We start from the raw sequence: 18,957 nt of genomic DNA on the forward strand, positions 1-18,957 counted from the left end.
GTGTTCTGTTTCCTTTAGGACTTCTTTAAGCCAGTCTTGGCTTTCAGTCACTCAAAGTTACTGTGGCTCACCAGAGGCATAGTGGCCCACTGTGTACAGCATCAAGTGAAGTGCTTTAATGATACTTCCTGATACTGACCTTTATGAATCCCCTAATCCTCCTCAGAGAGCTCCTTGGCCCTGCTTTACTTATTAACCCCAAGGTATTCCTTCTCAACTCCAAGAAGCTGTTTAACAGCAACAGCCATTTCTCCTTTTGGCTTTCTTTCTATTCATTTCAGGATCTCTGATCCAAATCATGCAAAAGGATTTTTTTACTGCTATGCTAACGGGGGATAGCACAATGTCTGCTTCTCTGATTTCGTTCCCAGAAATGGCTGAATAATTGATGTTGAAATTGCCCCAAGATCTTCAACACCTGCCAGGAGAAATTTGAGACTGAATGGTTCAAGTGAGGCAAAGACATAAGCGCCAGGTCTTGAAGTGCAAACTGTTAGCAAACCTGACGAGCAGCTTGAACATAATAGGTGGCATTGTGTTCAGTCCCTGAGTGTTTCAGTTCAGGATATTCCAAGTAACACAGCTTCCTATGGAGAACACTGTCTACTAGCTAAGTTATTCTACATAAGCGAGATCATTTCAGATTCATTAATGGCAATTATGTTTAGCTGTACCTTCCCTAACTGAACAGAAAATGTTTGCTTTTAGGTTGACTTTCTCAGTTGGTGTGTCCTGCTATTAAAGTAATTGGCCTCTGTTCCTTGTCTGACCCAGAAGGGGATACAGATAAGGGTAGTCATCTCACTTAACAGTCCAGCAAAGGACTGTCATGTTCTCATTTAAGACCTTCCTTTCCCAAACCACATTCACATCCCAGTTTTAAACAGGGAAGTTTCTTGGTAAGAAAGCGGAGCTGTAAGTGCAGGCAGCACCAGGATTCATTCTCTGTGAACAAACACCACAAACAACTCAAAAGAAATAATAAAAAACCTGATTAAAGCAGAAGCTTGGAGTCAGGAAGCTTTTGTTTAGGACTGGCTTTCTTCTGTAGAATCTGAGTGACTTTGTGGAAAACGAAGAATCAAAACCAGAGGAAAATGCTCCTGAGTTTTCACTGCTGAAGTATTTCTGTTGCTGATGCTGATAAACATGTCTGAAAAAATCTCCTACAAACTACAGGGAGTCTTGAGTATGTACGTGTCGATTTCCCTTCCTATGGTTGCCCCACCATAACAGCCCAAGCAGGTTGTGTTGTTACTGTCTTAACTCACAATGAAATCACTGCGAGTTCCTGGGTACTCCAGGATTGTAGAGATTTCCTTTTGTCTTGACAAGAAACATGACATACTTGAAAGAGCAGTGAAGGCTCATAAGTGAATGTGGACCCTTCTCATGATAATCTTGCAGAAAAGTGACTGTAGTTGGATACAGGACTTTGATGAAGCATAATATAAACTCAGCATCTTGTGCATGTAGACCAAGAGATGAAAGTCTCCAGGATGGGCTTCTTACCAGGAAGAGTGAGCACAAGCCAGCGTACACCTCTCTGACCAAGTCATTAGTGCTCTCATTTTCTTTAAAACTATTTTTTTATCTCATTTCTATTTCAGGTTAAACTGAGTCAGCCTCCAAAATGGCAGTTCTAAAGCTCCCTACTCCCCACTGAGTGCTTCAACTACTGAGCTGCAGAGCCAAGCTTCTTCCTGTCAAAGTGGTAAGACAAAGTTTAAAATCCATCTTGGCATTTTGGCACTTGCAGGGTTGGACAAATAACAAGCAAGAAGTTTAGGTATTGCATTTTGGAGGTGGATGTTTAAATCCCTTATCTGAGCTGACCTTTGCTTCCTGGCATTTTCTTCAACTGTAACATGAAAATTCCCATTTGAGAATCCTAGCGTAAACCTCTCCTCCCCAATCTGAAATGCTGTGTTGGAGCTAAGCAAGGAGCGGAACACCACCTAGTGACACATGAGAAAATTACTGATCTGTTACTAACCAACATAAATGTTTTATTTGATCATGTTTGAAATTCAGAAGACTACTACAATTAAAATATTTCATTTACAATTTAAGAAAACCCTATTCTAATCCTGATTTTATTGCTGCCAAGGATGCTGAGAGGGATCAAAGGGACTGTAGTGATAGGACAAGGGGTGATGGGTTCAAACTTAAAAGGGGAAGTTCAGGTTAGGTATAAGGAAGAAGTTCTTTACTGTGAGGGTGCTGAGGCGCTGGCACAGGGTGCCCAGAGAAGCTGTGGCTGCCCCATCCCTGGCAGTGTTCAAGGCCAGGTTGGACACAGGGGCTTGGAGCAAGCTGCTCTAGTGTGAGGTGTCCCTGCCCATGGCAGGGGTTGGAGCTGGATGAGCTTTAAGGTCCCTTCCAACCCAAACCAGTCTGGGATTCTAAGTATCCGATAGCTTTTCCTAGACTAATTGAAGGAATACAAGAATTCTGCTTGATAAAAGCAGGCCTTACCGCTGATTCCAGTGGTTTTCCATGAACTTCAGCTGCTTGGAATCTGGATTTTATTAAAAGTACTTGTTCCATTTGCTGTTTTCCTGTATTCACAATAAGAATGTAACACAGGGAGAATAAATAGAGTAGCTCAAAAAGGGCCAGATCAACAGTGAAAGCTCATATTAGCATGTGATGACAGCAAGCCACCAAATCCTAGTATCAGCCTTCATGGTTGGCACTGATCTTTTAGAATTACTTTTCTTAGTCAGTTATTAGAAGTTATTAATAACTGTGGTTATTTTTTTCCAGTATAATCAAAATACTGAACTCTTAGGGAAGAAAAATTAAGTTTCACATGGAGTTCTGCATTTGTATGTGAAAGTTCCTTTTTTCACATGTTTTGAATGTGCACAAAGGGAATGAAAAGTTATTTTCTCTCTTTAGGATCTATAGACAGAAAATTACTTTTGCAACATCTGTTGAATTTTATTCCAGTTTTCGCACCCATTATGAAAACTCGCCACAAATTGATGAATAATGAGCATCTTTATTTCCAGTTAGCTTAGAAGGACCCTTGAATACTCTGGAGAAGGGATTAATTCTCTTTCTTTTTTAAATCCCAGTTTCTGATACAACCCCTTTACTTCCATCTATGCTAGTTTGTCAGCACAGATTCATTCTGCATTTTCACTTGAGAACTGCAATAGATTTTCTTTTCTAAGCAAAACCAACCTAAAGCTCTGTTTCCTGTACAAGATGGACCAGTTCTTAAATAGCTTTGAAAAACAGCTTCAGTCTAACTCAGTTTATTGCAGTTGCAGATGTTGTATTACTTCTCAAAGGGGACATTTCCCCCATTGACCGTCAGGCAGTCGTGCCCCGGGAGCTGCGGGGCCCCATCCCGTCGGCTGTCCCCGAGCGCTGCCTGCTCCAGCCGCAGCCCTCCAGGCGGCTATCGAGGGAATTAAGCGCAGGGCAGGATGGCTCCGCCCGCTCTGCCGCCGAGCCCCTGCCGGCCGCCGGCGCTTGAGCTCCGGGGAGGGCAATGCAAGGCGGAGCGGGGCTGGCAGGAGGAGCTGCCGGCCGTGCCACCGCCCGGCGCTGTGCTCTGCCCTAACGAGCGTGGCCCCGCTGCGCCCCAGGCCCGCCCGCAGCCCCGGGGGCGGGAGCATGGAGCGGCTCGGGGACCCGCAGCAGGTGAGAGCCGCGCTGCAGAGCTGCCGGGGCAGTCAGCGGTGCCAGGCCTGGCCGGGCCGTGCGGGGCTGCTGCGCTTGTCGCTATGGGCGAGCTGCGCCACTGTGGCGGCAGAGGTCTGGCCGGTGCTCGGCCTTTTAGGGGCTCGATCACAAATCTCAGCGGTTTGAAACTCGACTTTAACTTCACAGGAAGTTTGGGTTTTCTTCGTTTCTCTGTTTTTTTCTGCCTTTCATTTTAGGATGCTGGAGATGGCGTTTCTGAACTGAGGGAATGGAGACCAGTGGTTTACAGAAAGTGTACGGACACTCTGTGGTTGCTCCTCTTCTTTCTTTACTGGGCTGGTTTGGTAAGCATGCTCTTTTTTTCTGGAAGGCAAATCAGCTCTGAAGTTAATAGGGTTCTGCACAGTGGTGTACTAAAGCTACACTGAAATTCTCATGGGCACAGGTGTTAGGGTCCCCGGACTGCACTGAGATTCAGCTGACTACTGTGGTGGTGCAGTGCCTTATTGCAAGGTCTGCTACACACATTTTTAAGTTCTGCCCATATGTTTTGGGTGCCAGTGTCCACACAGTGCTGAGTTATTTAGAATTCACTGTTCTGTAAATTGGTCCAGGATCTGACAGGGCTGTTACTTCTACTTATTCATTATAGCCCTGTTATCTTGCAGCATGTGTCTGATATTACATCAAGTCACTATCTGTCCCGTGCTTGGAACAGCATGCAACTTTTGGGAAGAGCTTTTGTCTTCCTCAAGTATGAATGCTTTGTCTGAGGCTACTCAGGATTCTTGTGAATGTACTAGTAATCAGTTTTCAATTCAAATCATAATAACTCTTTTTTAATGGAAGCTAATGCAGAAGAACATATACACATTTGGAATGCTGCATAAGCAGAAGATGAACGTTGTGAAGAGGGTTGGGTTTTTTTTAACATGCTGTCTTATGCTTAGTGCTTTGATCAGTGGAGACAATGGCAAAACTTAAACCTGTCAAGTGGTGAGGGTTTAGGATTTTGTTTGTTTCCTTTCACTGTTCTTGTTGTTCAGTTTCTTTGCAATGGCTTATTGAATACCTGTATTTGTTTTCTTTTGTTTGATCTGGTTTTAAAAGATGAATACATTTTTAGTGACACTGATTTGTTCACCTAGTGGAAAATTTTAAGCCAGATTAATAACTCTGGGAATGCAAAGCACTGGCACATAGACACACCCCTCCAGCAGTCATACAGCTACAGCTGCCTTCTGCGTAATCCTTATGGCTTGTATCCAGCATTCTACCATTTAAAAATCATAATTCATATGTGTACAGTATTTGCCATCCTGATGGCAATGGACCTGTAACAGCTATCTTTAGATGACAGAATTGTCCTGAAAGCCTATTTCAGGTTGAGTTCCAATGCCAGCTCATTTCTCCTTTTTCTTCTGAGAACAATTTAATTATTAACAAATATTTGCTTGGCAAATAAACTGGATCTGAAAATACCTTGTTATTGTAACAAAGATCACACCCACAAGTAATGTTCTGCTTCCCTTGTGGAGTTTCTGCAAAGTTCTCCATATTGAGACAGTGTTAACATGCGCTCATCATTTAAAAACAAGTAGTATTTGACTAGTTAGACTGCAAATATATAAGTGAAAATGAGACTACAGTGGGGACTAAGGAAGCAGGTACTTACACGTTTGTGTATGAGAGTCAGTTTTTGCCCAGGTCCCATCTTTAGTTATGAAAGTTGAAAGCAGAATAACAAATAAAGGCTCCCAACCTTAACTAAGAAAGCAGTTGCGCTGGATCTGGTATGTGCACTCTGTCTCCAGCACAGCTGTTATTCAGCAAGGCCCATGCAAAGCAGTAGTCGTTAATGTGGGACTGAGAAGACAGTCTGCTGCCAGCACTTGGCCTGTAGTCATAGAGCTTAGTGTATTGTCCTTGGTGTGTGTGAAATGTGGTTTACACCCCATGGGACAGAGGAGACAATTGAATCACTGTGTTCTTTAAGAGCTGGAGTGCTGTAAATAACCCCTTGGATACAGTTGTGCTGAGGCCTTCACCAGCTTCCCAGAAGAATTACTGCTTCTTGGCACTTGGAAGGGTTCTTTAAAAGGGGCATTCTCACCCTCAGGGGGCATGTGAGCAGGGTCTAAGCTGCATTCCTAGGCAAGGTGTCTTATATTGACCAATGATCGCTGCTGCTTGGCCAGGAGACGTGCTTAGCTGCCCTTGGGATATAAAGGGAGCTGATCCATTGGGGCTTTGATCTGAGAGCACAGCATCTGAAAGATCAGTGGAGTGTCACCTGAGCGCACAGTGTGGCTCTCTCCATGTTCTTCACATGTGTTAAAGAAGGAATATTCCTGAAATTTCAGGTAACCTGCATTTTAATTATACTTCATGTGTTTAAAATATACTTCTGATTAAACACACCAGCAGCTGCAAGGGCTCATTTCAGTGGATATATCGCCCAGGTGTGTCTTGAAGGGCACCTGAACAATGAGTAGCAGTGAGCACGTGTGAAAAATTACCAGTTGAATGACCTGGCCTAGATGGGTAGAGGCAGCGTTTGGCATTTTACTACTGCTTTCCTATAATTTTTAATCAGAACCTCCTATTTTTCTTCTCCTGTGATATTCTTCTTAACTTACATACCTTCAAAAATAGATGAAGGAGAACTGTAAAGAGGTGATAGGGCTAAACTTGTCCATCTGACTTGCTTCAGCCTTGTGCAGAGGGGTGAATTGTAGATTTGACTGCTTGCATCTACAAGATCCAAATGCATATGTTAAAAGGAGCATTTATGGAGGAGCTGTTGGAGCGTGATTTCACCTAATTAAAACATATTTTAACAGATGTTTATAACTGGCTATGCTGTGATGGCTGGTGCTGCAGAAAGACTTGTGCTTGGATATGACAGTTTTGGGAATGTATGTGGTAGGAAGAACACTCCTGTAAAAGGGGCACCCCTTTCTGGATGGGACATGACTAATAAAAAGTAAGTAGACCATATAATATCTAAAGAAATCAAATGTTTGAGAACTTCGTACGATGTACATCTAGATGTCAATCATATACATATATGTGTATATGTATATATACACATGCTGATATATAAAGGAAAAAAATGTGAAAATGCTACAAAATGGTGAGTGAAACTGAAAGGTTAAAATGTGCTACATTGTTATGCTTTACACTGCCTTCTTTTTACACTGAATCTTAAATAGGACTTGAGCCAAACCAGCAGTCATTCTATATGGCAAATCTTTGTACTTCAGAAAGTTGCATGTTGAAGTTCCCACTCATTCTGTCAACTCCCATGAACTAGTACTTGTAGAATGGTACACACCTTGCCAGTTTCTGATCCCATTCAAGAAGGTAAAATGAAGCATAAAAGTGTAGCATGTTCTCAAATTGCTTCTTAACTTCTGACTTCCATTATATGTGGAAAAGGAGTTTCATTTCCTCTGTAGTGCTTTAAAAAGATGGAAAGAAGGCTCAGAATTTAAACCTATAAAAACCAGAAAGCTTTTTTTTTTCTTTTTTTTTTTTTTTTTGAAAAGAGGATCTTTTTTTCTTTCTAGGTATGTGTTCTTTCTGAATTCATGCAGCCTGGAAATGCAAAACCTCAAAATCAGTTCACTTTCCTTGTGCGTGTCTAGTTGTCCACAAGAGCAACTCAACTCTTTGGAAGACCTCCAGAGTTTTGCAAGGAATAATGGTGTGCAACAGGGTTTATGAATATCTTAGTGTATCTGTAGAACAGCTGAGCAGCTTTCACTTTGCTATTCTTATGTTTGCTACGCTAGGGAGTAACTTCTTGCTGTTGATTTCCTGAGCAGACCATGGCAACAGGAAACAAAATGTCTTGTTTCTCCTTTATTTCAAAGCCGTCGTTTCTAGAAATGGTACAGCTCTGTCATTCACATACAGTTGTTGATTAATTCCTGCACAATGCTGAGATTATGCAGCAGATAACTGGCTGCTAAGAATGAACTGGTCTGGTCTGATGGGGGCACCGGGAGGTGAACAGAGCTATTTGAGAAACTTCTCTAATTGGTTCTTTTAAATGTAGCTCAAACTGCGGTGGAAATATTAATTCCAGAGATACATAAGTGGTTTTATCCCTTTAAACATCAGATCCCAAAGTCTGCAAGATGGATAGGATGTCAGAAGTAGCTATTGTGCAGAATAGGCAGCTCGAGCTCATTCATGTCCAATGTGTAAATGAAATAACATTCATTTAGCTACAATGAATAACTGTAGCTATTGGGTTTAAATTGGGAGCCTAATCCTTATTCCATAGGGTATGCATAACCTACAGACCATATAAATGTGAGTGGCTATTTTTATTGATGGTCAGATTTCCACTCTTCTTTTGCTTTGTTATTATGTTTGGCAAGGATTGCTACTTAAACTGACAACATTTGTTTTCATTTCATTTTGGGATAGTTTGCCATCATCTGGTACGTACAGAAAGCTTATACAACTGTGATATTCTATAACTATTTTCAGTGTAACTGAATAAAATTGCATGAAATTCCATCTCCACACTTAAACTGCTTGCACATTTATCTGGAGGGAGAGGGAAGTATTGCATTGTGAATGGCTTGAATGTATCCAGCCTTTCTTTCCCAGAAGCATTATATAACGGAGCAGAGTATTATTAGCAATGTACCTGATAATATTTTGCTTACAGCCCAGAAAATGTTAAGTTTCTGGATAGATATATATTCTGTTCTAAACTGTGAGGGGTCTGGTTCTATTGTAGTTTCCTTCATTTTAGGTTTTTCTGTTATCTTAGTGAGTAAGAGCTTAGAGCTGAAGTATCACACTGTGGAATAAACAGTGTGCCTGTTTATGTATGGGAGACCCCTAAATGGTAACTAAAGTGAAGTCTAGAAGGTGAAAGGTTCCTCAGAGGTTGCTTAAGATTTACCTATTTCACTAATTTTTTCTTGATACGCCCACTGGAATATCAGGGATGAATATGGCCTGCTAAGGGATTAAAGCAGAAATGGATAATGTTTAATGGATAGTGTGTTTTTCTCTAAAGCTTTAACATATTAAGTTACCTTTCTGCCTTTCCCCCCTTCCTAGGTTCTCATCTTTGCGTTTACAACCTGAACATTTCCAGTTACACACTAAATCCAAAGGCAGCTGAGCTGTGTCCCACACTGCCAGTTCCACCGAGGTGAGAATTACTGGGTACTTTCCAACACCCTGGAGTTCAAACAGCTTCTTAAGGATTGTTGCTTCCTCACATTTTGTATCTGACTTAATATTGTACAGTCAGAATGGTTTTGCTTTATTTATTTTTGTACATGCATCCTTATGCGTTCTTGTGTGTGCCTGTGAACATCCCACAGAATGAACAAAGACTGCATTCCCCCATTCCTCTACCCTTTAGTTTTCCTCTCCAAATCAGGAGAAAAGCACTCCATACAAGGAGTGACTTGCACAGACTTTGGCTCTCTCCCTCAATGCCAAGGAAGAAGAGCTGTGGTCTTGGGCCTTGTTTATTATCCTGAACCCAGAAATTTCCATCAGGATCACTTCATAGCCAGCTGGCTTGAAGCACAGGTCTGTGGATGGCACTGTCTTTAACATTTGGCATTTGTGAGTCAAAATCCTTAAACCCATGGTTTTAAATTCCACTATGTCATGGAAATACAGCAAAGAACTGGAATCTTCATGTTTGCAGAGCTAAGTCATGTGCTCTGAACAAGAGAAAACAGGGAAAAATAGATGAAGAGAGCAGGAGTACTATTAGTACCATTACTTGTAAGTAATATATGAACTGTAATATACTATATATGTATTAGTATAGTACTATTTCTTACTACAAGCAAAGCTAGTCAGAGAGGTTCTTAAGTGTTGATAGATAAACCTCTCCTTTTTAGGTATGAATATGTCTCTGTTGTAGTGCAGCATTGCCAAAGTGGGATAAAAAATATATTCAAGAAGCCTGGCTGGCAGTGCCAAAGAATTCCGTATGTAACTATTTGGTGGTGGTAATTGTACCTTACAAATACTGGTTTGATGTTGCTTTTAGAATGCTTACATATCAGAAAAACAATGCAGAGCGTTTGTGGTTTAGAATTATCTACAACAACATAGCTTACAGCTATGTTAGCATGAGTTTTAAGTTTTACATAAATACACGGGAGCAAAGCAGGTGAAGCCAACTAGAATCGGCATAGGAGCTACATGCTGATGAGCATTGAGATAGTAGTTTATTTTTCCCCCCAGGCTGTTCTTGAATGAATGTTCTGGTACACTGATACAGGCATGCTGCTGCTAGGAGTTTATTTTGTAGATGAAACATTAAACCACCCTGTGGAACAGACCAATGCCCAGTGCCTGCTTGTGTCAGACTCTCTGTGCAAGGTCTGCCAGGTTACAGATCACACTGGCCAACTGCTGTACAGCTGTACAACTGCTAAACTGTGTTGAGGATGCTGGTAGGGTACTGCAGAGGGCTTGAAAGAGAATGGTGGAATGGATCCCTGTGCATTTGAAACTGTTTGTCCAGTGATTAATATTTTTTTACCATCTTTGTTTTTAACCTTCCAGCAAATCTTTTCCATTATTTAATCGTTGTGTTCCACAAAATCCAGAATGCTATTCCAAATATGCATCTGTCTTAATAAGCATGGTTAATGAAATGGATGCTTTTCACCGAATTCTGAGTGGAATCTTGGCAGGAAGAGATACTGTGATAGGACTGAGTGTCCTTGCACTAGGTAAGCTTATAAATAAGAAACGACTAACGATATTCAATTGAAGTGTGAGGTTTCAAATGTTTCTGTTAACTCTACATGTTTAATTTCAAGGTGATCTTTTTCATATTTTCTGGGCAGAGTTGTTTTTCTTAAGGTGTGGTTGTGTTTTATCAGGGGGCATTTGATAGACTGATGAAATCCAGCTCTATGAAATATCATTCTGTGTTCCTTGATATGATAATGTACTTCATTTCAGCGGACTGTAAGAAATTGTTGACAAAAAAGTGGCATTAGCATGAAAATTTTAACTTCAGCCTCATACAAAATATTATCGAAAAGCTAATAATTCCAAAGGTGAAACATATCAGGTCTAAGTTCACTATTAATAAGCTACAGGAACCTGTGTGTTTTAAATGTTAAAATAAAAAGGTTGCCAGCTTTATTAAATGCTGTTGCTTCTGAGGCCCTTGTTTAAAAAGAAAAGCCCAAATTCTGCAAGAACCTTAAATGTATGTTTAAAGTAAAAGAGTTAGGTTAAATGCATTGGAACGCTTGTAATAAACTCACTTTGTGTGTTTTTCAGCCTTCTCTTTAATCCTGGTTTTAGCCTTCAGATTCATTCGAACAGTTCTGATTCATACTTTGATTGCACTGGTCATATTTGGGATGTTCTGTAAGTATCTTTATCTTTTAGCATATGCTTAGTTAAATGGATCATCTCACTAAACTGAAGGAGAAGCAGCCAAGCAAACAGCTATCCTCTGTCTCCATGGCATCCTCAGTAAACTTAAGCTTAGCACAGCTGTTTCCAAGCAGAGCCCTGCTCGCCTTTGGTGCCAAGGTCTGGCTGTGCTGTTCCAGCTGCTGAGTGTTGGGATGATGATGGTGCCTGGGTACATTTCTTCTGGCAGATGAATGCAGTTCCTGTTTCACAGAAGTTCAGTGAAGTCTTACATCGCCTGCTTTAGAAAGGGAGAACTATACGAATGCCATTCCATGGAAGTTAGTTTTGCATCTCCTCAATGAAATGACATGCCTGAACTTCAGAATAACTGCAAGAAAACCAAACATTCTGCTGCGGTTTTACCCCAGGCTAGCAGACCGTTACGTGCATTTTCTCTGTGATGATTGATACTGTGCCTCTCTGCTAGGTGGCAGTATTCCTGAGCTGAGCTTGAGTGAGGTGGAAGGGCAGGAGGCTCTTGAAGGGAGGCCAGGCAGACATCAGCCTGCCAACAGCAGTGTGCTCAGCCTGGGGCGTGCGGCCCGCCTTTACGCTGCTCTTGTTTGCTCAGTTGTCTCAGGTGTTCTCTGGTGGCTCTATTATGACTACAGGAACGATCCCAGCACTGAACTGAAAACAGAAAAGGAAAATGTAAAGTTTCTACTTGGATATGCTATCTTCTCAACAATAGTTACCGTAAGTAGCGTTTTACCTTGATCGGGGCAGAGGCTTCAACTTGAAAGCCTCAACTACAGTGCTTCTGCAGCAGTAAAAATAATTCCTTGTTCCTTCAGATTTGGAAATGAAAATCAGTTATAAGATCTGCTTACGCTCATTTAAATACTTTTATGCCTTCATTGTGAAATTTGTGTCTCAGAACAGGGCTCTGCCAGGCTTCAGACCTTTACAAGCACTTCTAACAGTGGTGTAGGATTACAAGAATCCCAACAATTTGTCTGTTTGTTTCCTGTAACAGGTTGTTTTGCTTTCTCTTATACTTGTACTAAGAAAGAGGCTTCAGTTCACTGTGCAACTCTTTCGAATTGTTGGTAAAATCATTGGCAGAATTCCCTTCCTGCTGTTCCAACCGTTCTGGACCTTTCTGATTCTTGTTGTGTTCTGGGTATTTTGGGTTGCTGTACTACTCAGCCTGGGAACTGCAGGTAAGTACGTGCTTTCCATGATTTTGGATGAATGCTCTTTCTTAATATACTTCTTAAATATGGGGCCTCCTGGTGTTAGTGCGCGAAATGAGAGTTGGCATTGTTACACAGCTCTGTTACTCTTCTTCTTTTGTTTGTTTTGTTCCGTCATGGAGACAGAACTTTGTTTCTGCTGTGTAGTTTAGTGACAACTGCTATTACCATTTAGACTGGTACAGCAGTATTTGGATTAATCCAGAGCTTCTTGCAGTTGTAGGGAAGCTGCTCTGTATAAATAGCCCATTGATATGAAAGATCTGCCAGAACAGATTTTGAGTATAGAAGTGATGTTACTGAGGGACATACCAGTATAAGATCTGTCACTGATGGAACCAGGGTAAGTTGGATGCTGTCTCTTGGCCCAGCATCACACCATCAGAGAGAAGTGGAAGTTCTTCCATGCAACATCAAGCAAAGAAGCTCTGTTTGTTTTGGTTTTTTACTTCATTTTAAATTTCAGCCTTTCTGTAACTAAGCCCATTTGGCAAAACTGGCAGCATTCCTCACCTCCATGGGTCAGGTACCTCACTCCTCTTCCATCACAACTGCTTCCGTCTCAGTCTCATCCCATTAATTCTGGATCTGTAGAAGACTCACTTCACTTATAACATGGTAGTCTCTCTGCCTGAGGCTGTGCTGGCATTGCAAATCATTCAGCTGTTGCTTAGGCTAGGCTAGGATCTATTTCTGTCCAGCTTTCATTGGAGAGTTATGCAGGTTTTCAAGGGCCTTTCCCCCAGCAGCTCATGTCTGTCAGAAATGGCTGCTTGAAGCACTTGTCTGGCTGATAACCTGCTTCTTGTGCAAAAGGGTCAGACCTAGCAAGGGCAAATGTCCAACCTGCAGTCTTTCTGTGACTTGTTCCTGGCTGATTAAATGGCCAGTCAGATTCTCTTTACTTTAGGCGTCCTGGATATTCCTTCTCCACACTCCTTTGAGTTGATTTTCCCTTTTGCAGAGGCAGCATTATGTGCTAGCTACAGCTTTGTGTGGTTGTTAGCTTTCCTGCAAAACCTTCATCCCGTTGATGGGCACATCAGCCAGGCTGCAGTGATTTTCATGCTGGCCTCGTGGGGTACCTTGTCACTGGTTCGCACCAGTCCTTTAGAGAAAGGAGCATCTCCTGAGCTATCAACCAGCTGCTCATTTCATGCATCTGCTTGAATCAGATGCAATTTAAGATAAACATTAACTCTAGTAAATCTGGGAGCAGGTAAATAAAATTAATTATAACACCCAGATTTGCTAAATATATCATTAAATATAACTATTAGAGGAAGTATTCTGTTCTTGATATTCAGCCGAGGTGGCCCATTACCCACAGGAAGATTCACTGGTACTTTTAATATGCACAGATAAGGATGGGAAGCTTGCACTTGTTAAATCTAAATTTGGAAAATGCCAGCTGTGTCTGTTGAATTTAAAAGCTTTTGGAAATGCAGCAGTCATTAGAAGACTAGAAATATTTTAGCTCATGTGACAGAAACAGCTTGATGGTAAGTACAGGATGGGGAACTAGTCAGGTTATTTCCTGGATGCTTTTACAGACTTTGCAGGAAAGTAGTGACTTGCCCATTATATCTGAAAGCAAATTCCACATGTATTCACAGGGAAATACAACCCAATGAAAACTGCTCTTGAGAAGCTCTTTATGCTTTTTCCATGTTGTGCCATTTTTCTTTCCCTGGATGTAGTCTTTGTTTCCTGCTAGATGTTTCCATTCAACTTTTCTTTTTCCTTTCTTTCTCTGCCTGCTTGGAGAGTAGCATTCAAACAGTTTATGACCTGCTGTGACATTCGTAGTGCAGCACACGTCTCCTGACTCACAGGTATTTGATTTTTGGTCTTTTTCCTAGTCTAATAGGAATGCTGATGTTTCTAGCAAGTGAGACAAACAGTGCAGAAGAAGCGTAATCATGCTGCACAGTAAATAATCTAAACCACTTCTAAGTTACCAATTTTAACCTAAGCATGATGCAGGTGGAAAAACACCACTCCACGTACCCGATTATTGTTCTAGTTGAAATGCGATTCTATTGATTGTACCATTTGCATTTGTATCTGTTGTTTTTGTTAAGCAGGCAATGGTAAATGGTGGCTGTTGTTGCTCACCGGATGTAAATTGGGTTCTTAGCAAAGTGCAGGGGCTGAGGTGTTTATGTAAATAACATGTAAATGACCTGCAGCAGCCTCAGTGCCCGCTAGATGCCGATACTGCAGTGCGGGAGAGCCTCTTCTCAATCGGCTCAGTTGTTTACAGGAGCTCTGATTCCACAGTAACAACAAAGGCAATTTTAGCCTAGTAATGATCTGCGGAGGTAGCAGGGGGAGTAGGATCGTTTTATCCAACCCTCAGCTTGAGGAGGTTTGTCGGGGTGACACAGGAGGTGGGTGTAGGCAAAAAGTATGATAGTTGTTTGGAATTCCAGTCTCATACTCTACCTTGGATTTGTTTTGTAGTTCAAACCTGGGCAAGGGAATGGTAGACTAAATTTGGGATTGGGAATATTCCTTTAGATTGTATTTCAAATTCTAGACCCAAATATGAGCCCTCTAAAACACTGCATATTAAAGCAGCTCACAGTAAGGTAGCTCTTTGGGGGTTGTTTGGCTGTTCTAGGATGACTTGTACTTAACACATCCTATAAAAATGACATATAGTACTGTATGCTTAATAGAAAAGAACAGCTTTGTGTTTTTAGCTTGCTGCTGTGCTGCACCTGTTCTTAATGTTTGCCTTGAATCTTCCGTATTTAGATAACATTTATAGCATCTCTGAATCTTACAGCTCTGGAGCACATGATCCTTGCTTCAGCTGTGGTGCCCCCGATCTTTATGTGACCACACAAGCACCTTATTTACATCCCCTCCAAAAGTTAGTGTCACTCTGAGAGAAGACTTAATGGGACCTATAGAAAACTATAGCTAACACTTGGAAAGGTACTTACACACGTGATTGAGTTGAAACACGTGGATAATCCTATTAGAATCAGTGGGACTACTTACGCATTTTAAGGTAGGCACCTGCTTAAGTACCTTGGCAATTCAGAATCTGTAAGAGCAGCAGAGACTAAATGAGTTCCAGACCTAGAAAACTAGGAGAAATGCCAAGACTCCACAAGACTTGAGACAGCAGAAACAGTGGCACCAGTTAAAACCATTATCTGGCTAGGAATGGAATTCAGCTGTACTTTGGAAAAGCTGATACGTCTTGGGGTTATTGAGTCTTACTGTTTGCTAATCTGTGTGGCATTTCACTGCAGAACAAGTGGCCATGTGGCACAGCAAATGTCTTTCAACTTTCCAGCCTGCAGGAGCTGTGAAGTTCAATAGCATAAACACTATGCATGTAATGTAGGATGAGAAGGCAGTGTGAGATTTTTATGTAGTGAAGGTGCATCCTACAGGCAAGCGAGCAATAAAACTGCCACATAAAGCTGTGCAGTAGCAAAACCAGGAATAAAAATGTGTTTCCTGCAGGGTCTTTGACATTCCAGCTACAGTCAGCTAGCTTAGCTGTAGATACCACTACATGGAAAAAGGCTAAATAAAATAACACAATTAGTTCTGTTGCAGGAAGCATGAAGATTCAGGGTGTGATGCCAGAACCTTTCCTCACTTAGCAGTGGGAAGGGCACATCATATTTTCATGTTAACAGGAACTGTTAACTCTCAGTGTTTTCTCGTCAGTGGCTCTTTGTTTCTGGTAAGGAAATTGCTGGACTAGACTTCCTAGGAATTTTTGTCTCTTATAACAGCCTTATAGCTGCAGGCATCAGCAAAACCTTGCAGCAGCAGTTGCCAAGAGCAAGCTAAGTGTTAAAGTACCAAAATGTAGCTAATGATACTGCATGTCCACACTGCCTTCTGCATTACTGTGCTGCCCAACATCATAGCACAGCACTGGGCTGCAGAGTCAGGTGGAGAAACTCTTCTGAACCCTGCTGCAAACACTTGTGCCTGTTTGCAGTGTTAACAACACTTCTTTTGAAGCATTTGCAGCACATCAGTGCTTGTACTGATCAGAGAGTTTCAGATTTGGTGATTCAGCTGTAGGGACTAAAGTTCTTTACTGACTTCTTAATGTTATCACTGAAAGCGTATAGTACATCAAAAAGAGTCATGACTCTTGACAAACCATATTTCAGGTCTCGGTTGAGAAAATGTAGCTTGTGTGAACAGATAGATCACAGTGGAGTGATGAGGAAAATGGCATATATTTTTCTCAAGAGGGTATCTAGGATAGCTTTAAAGTTTAGCTGTGCTACTAAGACTGACATATGAAAAGTAGCAGTGCATGTAACTCTGTTGACACAGTCATGCATGCACGGTAGGTCCAGAAGACAAGGATTCAGTCACACAGATGTTTACACTGGTAAACAGGTTTCTGTGAAGTACTAAACCCAGTTTGCATACCTAGACAGCAAGGTGGTCAATGGTAAACTCACAGCAGGGTGTGCCTGATGCCTGTGCAGCAGAGCACACACATACACGTGTGTAAGGCTGGTCAGGAAAGGCCAAGATAAAGTCGTTTCTGTAGGTGGTTATTTCAGTAGCTGGTACAAAGCAACAGAATTCTGCCAGTCTTCGTGACAAAACTACAGAAGCAAAGCCTGAAATGTGCCCTTTTTGGAAAAGAAATCTTCAGGTGGGTTGTATGATGGAAAATATGTTTAACTCTGCTACCAAATGGCAAAATGACTTTGCATAAAAAAGAGGATGTAGGAGACATTTTGGCCTATCATTTGCATAAGCTTCCTCATTAAGGGCTATAGTCCATGGTGAACAAGCGTATTCGACACGTGCTGGAGGCAAACAGCTATCTAGAGCCTCAGGAAGAAGTCAGGGAGCTGGAAAATCCCTTGAATTCGGAATGGTATAGTGCATAGCTTATTTTAATGTAACAAAGTACATGAATCTGACCAGTGGCTTTTTCACACCATCATGTATCTTGGCATTTCACAGGGTTAAAATACATTTGAATATAATGGAATCAACAATATTTCTGCGAATGACCAACTGTACAGCACTGCGAAGAGCTTGCTAGTTCAGCTAAAATTGATAACCTTTCAGGAAAGAAAGTAGCTAGAGCAGATGTCAGTGTTTATGCACCCATGTAGCATTTTTTGAGCCTTTCAAAGCACTTTCTAATATTTTTGCAGTGGTACAATGAGCTAGATGAATATTTTTCATCATTTACGAACAGACCTTGGTTCTGAAGACTTATAAAGCTTGGCTAAGCCTGATGGTATTGCTGAAAATAAATCTTTATTGTTTCTACTTTTAGCTCTTCTTGAGTATTCTTATTGAGTATTACAAAGATAAAGGACAGAAATAAGTGAACCATTTCATAGATAGCTTTACATCTGTGGTAGTTTTGAACTTGAAGGTGATACGCTGTCCTGTGGGAGAATATAGAATCATGGATCCATCATTTACATTGGAAAAGACCTTTAAGATCATTGAGTCCAACCGTAAACCTAACCCTGCTAAGGCCACCAAATGAACACCTGAATTGTTAAAGCTGGAGCTATAATGCTGTTCTAGCAGTAGTAGACAACTCAATGTCTCACTTTATTTCTTTCATGGAGTTAGAAACTACTCTCTTACAGAGATGGTTTTATTCTGTAAACAAGTTTATCTTTAAGGGTGATAGACCTAAGGCTTGGTAAACTAGAAAAAATAGCAGGTTGTGGACCTAGAAACCTTTCACTAGCAGCGACTGTCCTAATGCCCCTATCCCTGGCTGGACTTCAGGGTCAAGTGTTTCAAATAGGATTGCATAGAGCAAGGTCGGATCGCCAAGTTATCTGAGTTATCCCCACCTTTGGTGAAATGCCATCTATTGGATATGCAATAAATTCTTTGTTATTGACTGAAGTGGAGGCAATTTTTTTAGCTTTAATAAATGAATTTGTCAATGTGCCTAAATATAGTAGTGCTACTGGAGCATATCCTACCTTTTTTCAGTTTGAGGGTTTTAGGTGAGAGCCCACCTTTTTGTGCCTGTATTTTGCACAAAGATTGCAAAGTCTAGAGAAGAGAAAACTGGTTGCCATAATTCTATTTGAATTACAACGTTTTGACTCTCTGACTTTCTTAGAACGCATAGAATTAAATAGCACCTGAATTTGTGTTTTTATAATTCTGTTGAAGAAAAGTTAAGGGTGTGGAAGCACTTCTATGCACTTCTTTTTTCCCTCCTTGTCTGGTGTGTTATAATAATACAGTGGTGTGATCCCAACTCCAGGTACTGCACAGACTACTTCAGGAGGACAAGTGGAATACAGAGCTCTGTCTGGAATTTACTACATGGCATGGTATCTTTTCGTTGGCCTGATCTGGACTAGTGAATTCGTTCTTGCCTGTCAGCAAATGACAATTGCTGGGGCAGTGGTTACTTGTTACTTCAACAGGTGAGTATAGAATTGTCCCAGTGTAGTTTGGGGGATTTTCCAGCATTTACTTTCAATCTTGTTCTAGACAAAAATAGTCTCAATCTGCAGCTTATGTCAATATCTCGGAATGCAGTTTAATAGAAAATAATGTTGCTAGTTACAAGATCTTGAGAAAGATTTTACAACGTGTGTGGTATCACAGAATCACAGAATGGTTGGGTTGGAAAAGACCTTAAAGCTCATCCAGCTCCAACCCCTGC

The 18,957-nt window shown here is 41.2% G+C and overlaps 1 protein-coding gene across 1 annotated transcript in view; it reads left to right on the forward strand.

Moving 5' to 3' along the window:
• Window positions 1–3,440: 3,440 nt before the first annotated feature.
• SLC44A3 (solute carrier family 44 member 3) overlaps window positions 3,441–18,957 on the forward strand; it is a gene marked incomplete at both ends in the record, with an annotated part of 34,339 nt that continues 18,822 nt past the window's right edge. Inside the window, 10 exons of the mRNA XM_080624057.1 lie at window positions 3,441–3,776; window positions 3,897–4,004; window positions 6,504–6,646; window positions 7,233–7,369; window positions 8,749–8,842; window positions 10,225–10,394; window positions 10,957–11,046; window positions 11,669–11,793; window positions 12,074–12,260; window positions 18,550–18,715. Of these exons, the coding sequence (XP_080480183.1) occupies window positions 3,441–3,776; window positions 3,897–4,004; window positions 6,504–6,646; window positions 7,233–7,369; window positions 8,749–8,842; window positions 10,225–10,394; window positions 10,957–11,046; window positions 11,669–11,793; window positions 12,074–12,260; window positions 18,550–18,715 (1,556 nt within the window). The remainder of the gene's footprint in view (window positions 3,777–3,896; window positions 4,005–6,503; window positions 6,647–7,232; window positions 7,370–8,748; window positions 8,843–10,224; window positions 10,395–10,956; window positions 11,047–11,668; window positions 11,794–12,073; window positions 12,261–18,549; window positions 18,716–18,957) is intronic.

This window comes from Psittacula echo, assembly GCF_963264785.1.
Source record: "Psittacula echo genome assembly, chromosome: 7".
NCBI classification, from domain to species: Eukaryota; Metazoa; Chordata; class Aves; order Psittaciformes; family Psittacidae; genus Psittacula; species Psittacula echo.